This window comes from Hypomesus transpacificus, chromosome 17 (genome assembly GCF_021917145.1).
Source record: "Hypomesus transpacificus isolate Combined female chromosome 17, fHypTra1, whole genome shotgun sequence".
NCBI classification, from domain to species: Eukaryota; Metazoa; Chordata; class Actinopteri; order Osmeriformes; family Osmeridae; genus Hypomesus; species Hypomesus transpacificus.
In genome coordinates, this window is record NC_061076.1 from 16,402,656 (window position 1) to 16,415,069 (window position 12,414).

The 12,414-nt window shown below is 51.0% G+C and overlaps 1 protein-coding gene across 3 annotated transcripts; it reads left to right on the forward strand.

The window, feature by feature from the left end:
* Positions 1 to 321: 321 nt before the first annotated feature.
* On the forward strand, positions 322 to 10,733 carry casc3 (casc3 exon junction complex subunit). 3 transcript variants are annotated; one of them, XR_006957449.1, is made up of 13 exons: positions 322 to 520; positions 1,271 to 1,295; positions 1,763 to 1,818; positions 2,394 to 2,642; positions 2,758 to 2,906; positions 3,021 to 3,194; positions 3,893 to 4,794; positions 6,820 to 6,990; positions 7,592 to 7,708; positions 7,832 to 8,034; positions 8,359 to 8,526; positions 8,882 to 9,945; positions 10,228 to 10,733. XR_006957449.1 is itself a non-coding variant. In XM_047038407.1 (12 exons), exons 1-11 carry the CDS (start codon positions 335 to 337, stop codon positions 8,494 to 8,496), a joined length of 2,370 nt encoding a protein of 789 aa, XP_046894363.1. In that variant the 5' UTR covers positions 322 to 334; the 3' UTR covers positions 8,497 to 8,526; positions 8,882 to 10,733. The 3 variants fall into 3 exon arrangements, 2 of the variants coding, with proteins under 2 accessions (XP_046894363.1, XP_046894364.1); XM_047038407.1 differs by having other exon boundaries at positions 8,882 to 10,733; XM_047038408.1 differs by having other exon boundaries at positions 8,887 to 10,733.
* The last annotated feature ends 1,681 nt before the right edge of the window (positions 10,734 to 12,414 follow it).

Consider the following 12,414-nt stretch of genomic DNA (forward strand, 5'->3'; position numbering starts at 1 on the left):
CCTTGAAAAGCACCCTCTCGGGGGAGCGGGCGCACAAACCATTCGAATCAAAAGTGAAAGATTTCGTATTGATATCGCAGTCAAACAGAGAGACAGCTGTCTCACATTGTAACTTTTTATTTAGATAGCCTAAAGAAGAGAATAACGTCGGTTATTTGTGTAAATAACTGATGTTCTTCTCTACAAAAGATCCTTGAACTCCATAAATTGAGTCGAGTGGTTTGTGCTTTTCAAGGGGTGGGGGGGGCATCTGGGGGCACAACACCGGAACTGCGTAAGTGAAATTCACCCACAATTCCTATCATTTTCCGGTTTCTCTGATTTGATTCCTAAGATGGCGGACCGGCGAAGGAGAAGGAGGCGCGCGTCCCAGGACAGCGAGGAAGATGACGAATCTGGTTCGGGTTCCGAAAGCGCAAGGTCCGGTTCACCATCGTTAAAGAGCCGAGTGAGGGAGCCCGAACCGGTTGAGGCGCCAGCCGTTCGCGTGGTACCGAAAAACGACGCCGAATCCGAGTGTGTGAGTGTCTTGCTTCCGCGAGCCAGTGTTAGCCACATAGCTAACCAAGACAGAATCATTTGGTTCCGTGACCACGGTTTGACAAGTTAGCTAACTTATAAATATATATTCTCATGAATCAAGCCAACCCGTTTTTGGGACAGCGGGTAGCATCGCTTCTTGCTTGTGGCTAGGCCAACCCGCATCCCCATTGTGAGTTTGCCACGTCCAGCTCACGTTTCCAATAAATCACCGGGCAGCTGCAGCACTGTCCTCGGTCGTGGAGTACGACGCTTAAAGCCAGAGTCATCGGAGCCTTGTAGTAGTTTGTTTGTAACTCTACAGGTTGCGAGGTTGTTAAAACGTTCCTGTGGAGTCTGTAAATGTACGTCACATGCGCCTGTTAATCACTCTTGGCGGCTTGTCGGCGAGCTGGTGAATAAGCTGCGGTTCTGTGGAAGATCTCCGTGAGTTGTATTAGTTGTAATCTTCCAGCCATGAAACTCGTCTAGTTGGACAAACCGCCTATGCAGTTTCAGAAGTGTTGACTGCATCGTCTTTATTTTCAAGTAGTAACAAAGATAATGTGGACTACTGGTGTCAAAATCCATCGCACCTGACTCGTTGCTTTGAGGATACAATATTGGGAACAAAACATTGAAGAACTGACCTGAAGCTTCCAGCTTTAACGGAATGTGAAACTGTCAAAATGTGGATTGCTTTGTATATTTCTGTTCCCTGATCTTTGTTCTATTATTTCATACTTTATAGGAGAGTGAAGATGGCGTAGGTGAAGGTGAGTGACCTCTCAAGTCATCAACCTTCTTAAACATGCAAAACTGGTTTTATCTTGTTCTTGCTCAGGCAAATAGCTCACTACTATATACTGTCTACAGCAGCCTTTCTCAACCCTGGTCTTCAGGGACCCCCTGCCCTGCATATTCTAGATGTTTCCCTTCTCCAACACACCTAATTCAAATGAATGGGTCGTTATCTGGCTTCTGCTAAGCTCAATAACGGCCCAGTCATTTGAATTAGGTGTGTTGGAGAAGGGAAACATCTTGAACATGCAGGGCAGGGGGTCCCTGAGGACCAGGGTTGAGAGAGGCTGGTCTACAGTCATCAAGTGTAGGCAAGTTCTTGAAGGAACATGATGAATAACCAAGCTCAACGAGCTGTTCTATTGGCTGCCTCTGTTAATGCCTGAATAGACTAGAAGATTGACCGGATCAACATGTGTTTTCTTATTCTGTTTTTCTCCAGCTGTTCTTTCTGACTATGAGAGTGCTGATCCTGAGGAGAATGGCTCCCATTCAGAGGTGAGAAGGACATTATGGCTTCACAGGGATTTAGTGAAAACTCAGGTTTTGTCGCACAGTTTGTCCGGGTGGTAAAGGTGTCTTGGGCTTCTCTGAATGTTCTCCAAGAGTCGGGTCATGCAGAGTGAGGAATGTAGCCATACAATCTGTGTTCTAATCAGGGATCTCCTCCAAATCAATCTTCAAAACATGGTTTGAGAGTGGTGATTCTTCTGAGGATGTTCTGAGGATCACTGAATTCTAGAAATGTCAACAGTGTATCTACCACCCCACCTGGTGGGGAGTTAAGGAGCTGCATGAAACGATGGATTATGAAATGGGACTTTTATGTAATGGCCCTGCAGCAGTGTCCTATTATGCAAATACAAAGCCTTCATATCAAGAGTCCTGTGCTCAAATATAGTTGTTCTGCATAACTGTGCTTGGTAGACGGTCCAAACGCCTTATGTAGCTGCCTGTTGGTCAAGCTTGTGTTTCCAATCGATAATCAGAATTATCTCCAGGATAAAACAAACAAATGTATTTGAATCTCAAACCAGAAGTGCACGTTTACTGACGCTTTCGCTCTTTCCCAGGGGGGAGAGGACGAGGAGGGAGGTGACCACTTCAGCGATGAAGAGGAGGCCAAAGCTACCACAGAGCCCAAGGCTGCCACAGAGGAAGCCCCTGCTGCTGTGGAGGAGGAGGGAGAGGGGGAGGAGGAGGGAGAGGGGGAGGAGGAGGGAGAGGGGGAGGAGGAACAGCAGGAGCAGGGGAAGACTAAAGAGTTGAAGTTGGAGGAGAAGGGCAACCTGTCCGGAGAGAGACAGAGTGGGGATGGACAGGTGAGGCCAGACGAGCAGAGTGGAGGGGTGACTAGAGGTCATCCATGCTCCTGGTTTTGTTTTCATCCTCCCTGCTACCTTTTGACATGTCTTCTGCTCCTCCTCCTGCTTCCAGGAGAGCACAGACGACCCAGAGAGCCAACTAAGGGGGAAACCAGGCCAGAAGCTGGACGACGACGAGGACAGGAAGAACCCCGCCTACATCCCTCGCAAGGGCCTGTTCTTCGAGCACGACGTCCGAGGACACGCCCCCGAGGAGGAAAGGTAGCGGTTGCCATAGTTGCCTCGCCCGCACACGTTTTTTTTTTCTTCCCGTCCATTCTAATGCCCACGGTTCAATTCCCATGGCCCCTAACCAACGTGTTTGCCGGTCGCCAGGCCGAAGGGTCGCCACAGGAAGCTGTGGAAAGACGAGGGGCGCTGGGAGCACGACAGGTTCCGCGAGGAGGAGCAGGCGCCCAAGTCACGTGACGAACTGGTCGCCATCTACGGTTACGACATCCGCAACGGAGGAGGGTCAGGTGACCGGTCGTACCGGCAGCGCAAGCCCAGGTGGGAGCGCTGTCCATAGCACTCTATGATAAGGGGGGGTGTGGTCTAGTCCCTAGGACAGGGGTGTGTGGTCTAGTCCCTAGGACAGGGGTGTGTGGTCTAGTCCCTAGGACAGGGGTGTGGTCTAGTCCCTAGGACAGGGGTGTGTGGTCTAGTCCCTAGGACAGGGGTGTGGTCTAGTCCCTAGGACAGGGGTGTGTGGTCTAGTCCCTAGGACAGGGGTGTGTGTGGTCTAGTCCCTAGGACAGGGGTGTGTGGTCTAGTCCCTAGGACAGGGGTGTGTGGTCTAGTCCCTAGGACAGGGGTGTGTGTTCTAGTCCCTAGGACAGGGGTGTGTGGTCTAGTCCCTAGGACAGGGGTGTGTGGTCTAGTCCCTAGGACAGGGGTGTGTGTGTTCTAGTCCCTAGGACAGGGGTGTGTGGTCTAGTCCCTAGGACAGGGGTGTGTGTGTTCTAGTCCCTAGGACAGGGGTGTGTGGTCTAGTCCCTAGGACAGGGGTGTGTGTGTTCTAGTCCCTAGGACAGGGGTGTGTGGTCTAGTCCCTAGGACAGGGGTGTGTGGTCTAGTCCCTAGGACAGGGGGGTGTGTGGTCTAGTCCCTAGGACAGGGGGGTGTGTGGTCTAGTCCCTAGGACAGGGGTGTGTGTTTGAAGGGACAGTTAGTCCCCGGTCGCTAACTGGCTGCTCTCTCATCCCCAGACACAGCACGTCCCCCGTCAGGGACAAGCGCTGGCGGGACGGGGGAGAGAGGCCCGTACGTACCTCCTGGCAGGGGTCCACCCGCAGCGCCCCCCCGGCCGTGCCTCCGCACCCCCCCGGCCCCCAGCCCTCTGCGCCCCCCGGCTCCCAGCGCCACAACACCAACAACCACCCCAAATCGTCCCCGCACCCGCCACCCTCCAGAGGTTTCCAGGGCAACCGGCCCAGCCAGTCCCACGCGCAGCACCGGAGCGATCCCCGGGGCAGCTACAGGAGTCCCGCCGAGATCACCCACCACCGGAACCTCCCGGGGGCCGACGGGGACCGGGCTGGGGGGCCACGGGGCCACGGCTGGGGGCAGCAGGTGGAGCGCAGCCCCTCTGTGGTGGTGGAGGACGTCCACAGCGAGGAGGACGAAGAGCAAGCGTCCTCCGCCGGCGTAACCACAGCAACCACCACCACCACGTCGTCGTCGTCCGGGTTTCACCACCACGGCAACAAGGCCGATCGGGACTCGGGGCCGGCCTCGTTGCCACGGAGACCAGAGCAGCGGGGCGGAGGAAGGGCTTCCGGCGCTGCGGAGCCGGCGTGTCCGGCGGCGCGCGACGCCTCGCCGCCACCCGAGAGGCCGGTGGAGAGGAAGTCATACTCCCTGGCTCGCAGGACTCGCTCCCGGCCCGCAGAGCTGGGGAAGCAGGCCTCCCTGGAGGAGCCCCCCCTGGCCCCGGCCCCCGCAGCCCCCGGGGGGGGCAAGGGCGAGGGCTGGCAGGGCCAGGGCCAGGGGGATGGGCCGGGTCAGACTGGGGGGCTGACTGGCCTGGATCAGGACCTAGCCAGACTGAGCCTGGCGGGGCAGAACTGGGGGCCCAACCCTCACTCCTACCTGCGCGCAGAGATGAGGGGTGAGGATCCTCTCTCTCCTCAAACTGCCTTCCCTCTCTCTCTCTCAATCTCTGTTTCTCGATCTCTCCTTCTCGCACTCCTTCTCTTTTGAACGGCCTCTCCCTCTCAGTTCAGTTCAATGGGCTTTATTGGCATGAAAAATTTTCATATTGCCAAAGCAACGGCGGAATTACGGAAATATTCATCAATATAAATCACAGCCTTTATACAGTGCCCTCCAAAAGTATTGGAACAGTGAGGCCAATTCCTTTATTTTTGCTGTAGACTGAAAACATTTGGGCTTGACATCAAACGATGAATGTGAAACCAGAGATCAACGTTTCAGCTTTTATTTCCAGGTATTTACATCAGGATCTGATGCACAAATTAGAAAATATCACCTTTTTGTTCGAACCCACCCATTTGTCACGTGAGCAAAAGTATTGGAACATGTGACTGACAGGTGTGTTTTGTTGCCCAGGTGTGTCCTATTACATACATTATTCAATCAATAAATACCACTGAATGTCTACACTCAGGTTCAGATTGGGTAAGATAGGTTTTGTCTATGCAGACTGTATTCAGAGGTGAAAACAACATGAAAACCGGAGCGCTGTCTTTGGGTGAAAAACAAGCAATTGTGAGTCTTAGAGAAGATGGAAAATCAATCAGAGCCATTGCAGAAACATTGGCCATAGCCAGTACAACCATTTGGAATGTCCTGAAGAAGAAGAAAACTACTGGTGTACTAAGTAACAGACGTCGAACAGGTAGACCAAGGAAAACATCAGCAGTTGATGACAGAAACATTGTGAGAGCTGTAAAGAAAGACCCTAAAACAACTGTTAGTGAGATCAGCAACAACCTCCAGATGGCAGGAGTGAAGGTATCACTATCTACTGTTCGCAGAAGACTTCATGAACAAAAGTACAAGGGCTACACCAGAAGATGCAAACCACTCATTAGCAAGAAGAATAGGAAGGCCAGGCTGGAATTTGCCAAAAAGTACAGAGATGAACCTCAAAAATTCTGGGACAAAGTTTTATGGACTGATGAGACAAAGATTAACTTTTACCAAAGTGATGGAAAGGCTAAAGTTTGGAGAAAGAAAGGAACTGCTCATGATCCCAAACACACAAGCTCATCTGTGAAACACGGTGGAGGTAATGTCATGGCTTGGGCTTGCATGGCTTCTTCTAGGACGGGCTCATTAATCTTCATTGAGGATGTAACACATGATGGCAGCAGCAAAATGAACTCGGAAGTCTACAGAAACATTTTGTCTGCCAATTTAAGGAAAGATGCAACCAAACTGATTGGCAGAGCCTTCATCATGCAGCAAGATAACGACCCAAAACACACTGCCAAAACAACAAAGGAGTTCATCAGGGGCAAGAAATGGAAGGTATTAGACTGGCCAAGTCAATCTCCAGACTTAAACCCTATAGAGCATGCATTTTACCTGCTTAAGAGGAGACTGAAGGGAGGAACCCCACAAAACAAACAACAACTGAAAGAGGCTGCAGTGAAAGCCTGGGAAAGCATCAAAAAGGAAGAATGCAAAAGTTTGGTGACGTCAATGGGTCACAGACTTGCTGCAGTTATTGAAAGCAAAGGATTTGCAACTAAATATTAAGTCTTATTCACTTAAATATGTTTTAAGTATATCTGTTCCAATACTTTTGCTCACATGACAAATGGGTGGATTCAAACAAAATGTGATATTTTCTTAGTTGTGCATCAGATCCTGATGTAAATACCTGGAAATAAAAGCTGAAACGTTGATCTCTGGTCTCACGTTCATTATTTGATGTCAAGCCCAAATGTTTTCAGTCTACAGCAAAAATAAAGGAATTCGCCTCACTGTTCCAATACTTTTGGAGGGCACTGTATATACTTAGATTTCATACACTCCTATGCAGATAGACACACACGGTAGTTAAACATATACATACCTCTCTCTCTTTCTCTCTTTAAATATGACTATACTCCCCATTTCACTAACTCTTATTCCATGTCCCCCCCCCTGTCCCCCCCCCCCCCAGGTATCCCCAGCCCCATGCACGTGGCCGGGGCGCCCCCCCAGTACCCCAACATGGAGGAGCTGGGAGTGGGGGCCAACCGGGCCAAGCGCTACTCCTCCCAGCGCCAGAGAGCCGGCCCCGAACCGGCCCCGCTGCACATCGGCGTCATGGAGGGCCACTACTACGAGCCCAGTGAGTACCCAGCCAGAGCCACCAGGGGGGGCCACCAGGGGGGGCTGTAGGGTGGCTGGAGAGCCACAGGTCTCACAGGGACTGGACGAGGCAGAGAGCAGGGGCCTGTACCCGGGGGTGGGGAGACTGTCCTGTGGGGTTTGGGGCCCTGGGGTATGAATGAGCAGGAGGCTCAGAAACCGTAGCACCGCCCCTGGTGGAGAGCGTGTTGGGGAGCTGTTGGTAAATGTTGTGTCTCGGCCTTGTGGAGAACTGGGAGTTTAAGAGCAGTGGTTCTTAACCCTGTCCTTAGGTCACCCTGTCCTGCATGTTTTAGATGTTTCCCTGCTCCAACACACCTGATTCCAATGAATGGGTCGTTATCTAGCTCTGTAGAAGCCTGGTAACGAACATGCATTTGAATCAGGTGTGTTGGAGCAGGAAAACATCTAAAACATGCAGGACAGGGTGACCTGAGGACAGGGTTAAGAACCACTGGTTTAGAGAGAAATGTTTTTTCTTCTGTGGTTTTTCTTGCTTGTGGTCTCCTGTAGAGCGATTTTAGGTCGTCTGTCACACGTAGTAAAGAAAATGCTGATTGGGTCGTCTTTCTGTCCCATAGTGTCGTACCAAGGACCAATCTATGGGCACGGGGATAGCCCCGCCCCTCTGCCACCCCAGGGCATGCTGGTCCAACCAGAGATGCACCTCCCCCTCCCGGGGCACCCCGGGCACCCAGGTGAGCGCCCCCCCACACTGGCTGCTGTGTTTGAAAACAGCCGCTGTCAACCAACAGCTCTGCAGTTCAGAGCAGATCCACCTAATCATGTCTAATCTGTCTCCCCCCCTACCTCCCCCCCAGGTCTGCACCCCCACCAGCCGGGGGCCCCCATGCCCAGCCCCGGCCTCTACGCCGCCCCGCCCGTCTCCATGTCTCCAGGACAGCCCCCCCCTCAGCAGCTGCTGGCTCCGCCCTTCTACCCTCCTCCCGGGGTCATGACCTTCAGCAACACCAACTACCCCTACCCCGCTGGGGCTAGTCTGCCGCCCATGTTCAACCCTCAGGTAGGGGAGCCTGCAAACGGCACGTCTGGACAGGCCCTGGATAGCTGGGCATTCCTGCTCCACTCCAAAACATCCCAATTCGAACTAATTCCAAAACATTCCAATTCTAACTAATTCCAAAACATTCCAATTCAAACTCATTCCAAAACATTCCAATTCTAACTCATTCCAACACATTCTAATTCCAAAACAACTAACGTTAATCAGGATGAAGAGCGGTGTATGTGTAGCTTGCATGTGTGTGCACCTCCTTCAGGTCTCCTTTAACCACACATCCAGGGTCATCTAACCCTGTCTCTCTCCCTCCCTCCCCCCCTCCTCCAGTCCCAGGTGTACGGTGGGGTGACCTACTACGACACTGTACAGCAGCAGGCCCAGCCCAAGCCCTCGCCCCCCCGCCGCTCCTCCCAGCCGGTCACCATCAAGCCCCCGCCCCCGGAGATGGCCTTCGCCCCCGAGTGACTCCGTCAGCCAGCCAGAACCCAGGGGCTGGTGAGCACCTCTCCCTTCCTCCAGTGCCCCTCTACTGGGTATCCACACCGGCTTGAGGACCCAGGAACAGGTTCCTCCTCTTGTCTTGGGTGACCCATGCTATTTAGCTGTGTTCCCTGAGTTATGGGTCAAACACACCAAGTCAATCATGAGATATTGATCATGTTTCCTGCAGTTACAGCCCTGAAAATCCACTCACACATTAGACGGTCTTACTGCCTTGTCTTCTAACGCTTTCCTCCCTCTCCTCTCCCTTCCCTCTCTCCCTTCCCTCCCTCCCCTCTCCCTTCCCTCCCTCCCCTCTCCCTTCCTTTCCTCCCTCCCTCCCCTCTCCCTTCACTCCCTCCCTCCCCAGGACAGGGGGGACTGGGAAGGCTGACCAGGTCCCCCCCCAGCCTGGTCTTCATCCTAGCAGGACACCGCAGGGAAGGATGGGGAAAACTGAAGTTGGCGGAGGGGTCTGCAATCAAGGACCACATGATGCGAATGAATGGATGAATAGACTTTAAGTTTCTTGTTTTTTGTCCCCACCTCCCATTTTATTTTAATTCCCCCAACTTCATGTTATTTCCTTTTCTTTAAGAATTTTCATTTAGATGTTTGTGGGAGGAATTTGGACATAGATTTCAGGTTTACAAAAGATCAGTGTTTTTTTTCTCCCCACTCCCTATAACTGTGTTTAACTCTCTTTGATGGTTTAGCAGTGGCAGAGTTCTGTCTTCAAACCCTTATTAACCTTTTGGGAAAGCATTTATGACTAGTGTCCTCATCATCAGCCTCCAGTGGGGGTGACATGGCAGTTCTGGGCTGGAAGCGATGCAGGCCCCTCCTTGAAGGGCTGAGGTGTTACAGGAAGAGAGGGAGGGAGGGAGGGAGGGGGGTGCGCTTTGTGTCCAACCCCTCACCACCCTGCTGCTCTCACTCCACCATCAGGGTCTGGGTGGGGTCTCATCAGTTATCAAACAGCCGACGTTAGCCGTATTTGAGTATCCTTATGTCAGGCAAGCTCATTCAAGAGGAGCTTCAGTTTAACACAAAAAAAAACTTTTTAAATACTGTTATTGAAGCTATTGTTTTAGTTACCAGCCATTTACTGTTATGTTATATATCTGTATATTCTCTTCTTGCTCCACACCTCCTTCTAGATCTGTTTGTCATAGTTTCATTTACTAATGCATACGTTTTTGTTCATTGATTATTTTATCTATCCAGATGGTGCCCACTTAGCTAATACCACAGTTGGATATCATTATCTAGCAACGTTGCAACAGAGACAGTTTAGTTGTTCCGGAACCTTCCACAAGAACGTTGCGCTGTGTCCGTGTTTCCTACGATGTAATACTGTATTCTTTCCAGAAACCTTTCCCCTGCCTGAATCTGGAGTGCTTGACTGCTACTGCTTGGTGATAGATTTCTAATGTAAGTGTACATAGACAAATGTGTATATAAAAGTCTGGGGGTTGATAAAGCAGTAATATTACTACTACTATTACCAACCCCTTTATCAAATGACTCCCCTCTCCACTTTGACTGGGCAGGGATGTCCGACATAATTTCTGTAAACGTTTTGTGAGTGAGTGAACGATCACAAGGTCGCAACGATTAAACGAAACTTAAAAGGAAACCAGGCGTTCTCTGGCTTTTGAAATTCTAAAACCGTTGTTAGCATTTTTTGTTTCAAAGTTTGCCTTTTTCCTTCAGGATTTTGCTTTCGGAATCATTTTGTGAAATATCAGCCTAACCAACCAGAACTGGAGCGCCCTTTGAAGATGTTGACCCAAGTGATGATGTCACTGAATCTCCCCCCCTCCATATATAAAACTCAGATCTGATCCCACATGCACGTTTCGTATATAGGTATTGATTGTTAAAGCAGTTTATTTGATGACACTGGCTGCAACCTGTTAGTCTACCCAATAAGGGCACGGTATTTTAATTTGCTATGTATTTTTTTATTCGTTAACCAGGGTCAGTATAAGTAAATTGAGCTGCATTTTAAAGCTACGCTGTTTAGAAAAGGCTGTATATATAATTTGAGATGTGGAAGAACGTTATCTGCCTTAAGGGTCTGGTTTTCATATCTGTTGAATTTGACCTGTCAGCACTGTGAAGGCGTGTTTGATTTGATCCGGATATATTCAAGTGTTTTGTTTGTGGAGCAAATTTTGTTGAGTCAGAGGAACAATAAACCAATCCAATAAAACATAGTTTATTTTCCCTCCCTTTATTAGAGGTATGCACAATAAATATGTTAAAGATTTGGTTGGTTGCCCAGGCTTGTTTGTTTTTCTGTTCTGGTTTTATGAGGCAGGTTTGCCTGGACTTTTCCCCTTGCTTCCGGGCTTCCCCTGGTAACTCCTGGTAACCCCGGTGTTTCACGTCACAACGCTGTGAGGTGTGGGCAATTCCCTCTGCCAAAGCTGGCGTACCTTCTACGGGCATGGGGACCCTGCAGGGGGGCCTGGGGACCCTGCAGGGGGGCCTGGAGGCCATGCAGGGGGGCTTGGGGACCCTGCAGGGGGGCCTTGAGGCCATGCAGGGGGGCTTGGGGACTCTGCAGGGGGGCCTGGAGGCCATGCACGGGGGCCTGGGGACCCTGCAGGGGGGCCTGGAGGCCATGCATGGGGGCCTGGGGACCCTGCAGGGGGGCCTTGAGGCCATGCAGGGGGGCTTGGGGACCCTGCAGGGGGGCCTGGAGGCCATGCAGGGGGGCCTGGAGGCCATGCAGGGGGCCTGGGGATCCTGCAGGAGACTCTGCTCAGAAACACTGCCTGTCCCTGTGCCAGAACTCACATCCCAAAAGGCTGGAATGTCACTCCCTTCTCCGTCTCTCATCCTCTCTCTCCCTTTCCCATCCTCTCTCTGTTTCTCTCTCTCTGTTTCTCTCTACCTCTCTCATTCTCTCTCTCTGTCTCTCTCACCCATACCCTCTCATCCTTTGTCTCTCATCCTCTCTCTCATCCTTTGTCTCTCATCCTCTCTCTCATCCTTTGTCTCTCATCCCCTCTCTCATCCTTTGTCTCTCATCCTCTCTCTCATCCTTTGTCTCTCATCCTGTCTCTCATCCCCTCTCTCATCCTTTGTCTCTCATCTTCTCTCTCTCTCTTTCATCCTCTCCAAGTGAAAGCCACCATGCCACACCAGTGACAGCTCCTGGGGCCTGTTGGCTGCACAGCCCTCAGAGCCCTTCTCGTCCGCCAGACTTTGGTCTTCACACAAACCCTGCTCGGTCCTGAGACAGAGACACAGCGAAACCAGGGCGACGGCAGCCTGAAAGAGACTCCCGATTTCAAACGAGGAAGATGGAAGACAGAAGACAGACCTCACAGGGTCACGTGACCAAACGAGTCACGTTTGAAAGGACGGAGAGAGTGTGCAGGAATTCCGAAAGCTCGACACTGCCAGCAACTGTACATGAACGGGGTCAAACTCTGAATATTTCAGAGCCAGAAGGCTAAAACCTGAACTAATTCTTACTTCACAGACTGCGGCGGAAGCTGTCTTTGATCTCAGGCCAGGGTTTAATGTGTGTGTATTTCTGCTCGGAGCGAGGCCAGTCAAGCCCCTGTTTAAATTCAACTCCCTCTTTTATTTGAAAGGTTAAGGAGTATTGTGGAGCAATGAAAGACAATTTGACACAAAACAAACCAAACATGTAGTATGATTAATAGTTGTGTGGTGAACTGAATATTTATAAGGAAAATAACTATTAGTTCTTCGCGACATGGCTCCCAATACAGTACTGTCTTTACCAATGCTTTATTGCCAAGCGAGTGCATCCATATAAATATTCATAGGGTTTGAAATAAAGGTTTCAGGACGTGTCTGTGCGTGCCTGAGAGTGTGTATGTAGTGTTGTGTGTGTATGTGGTGCTGTGTCTGTATCGT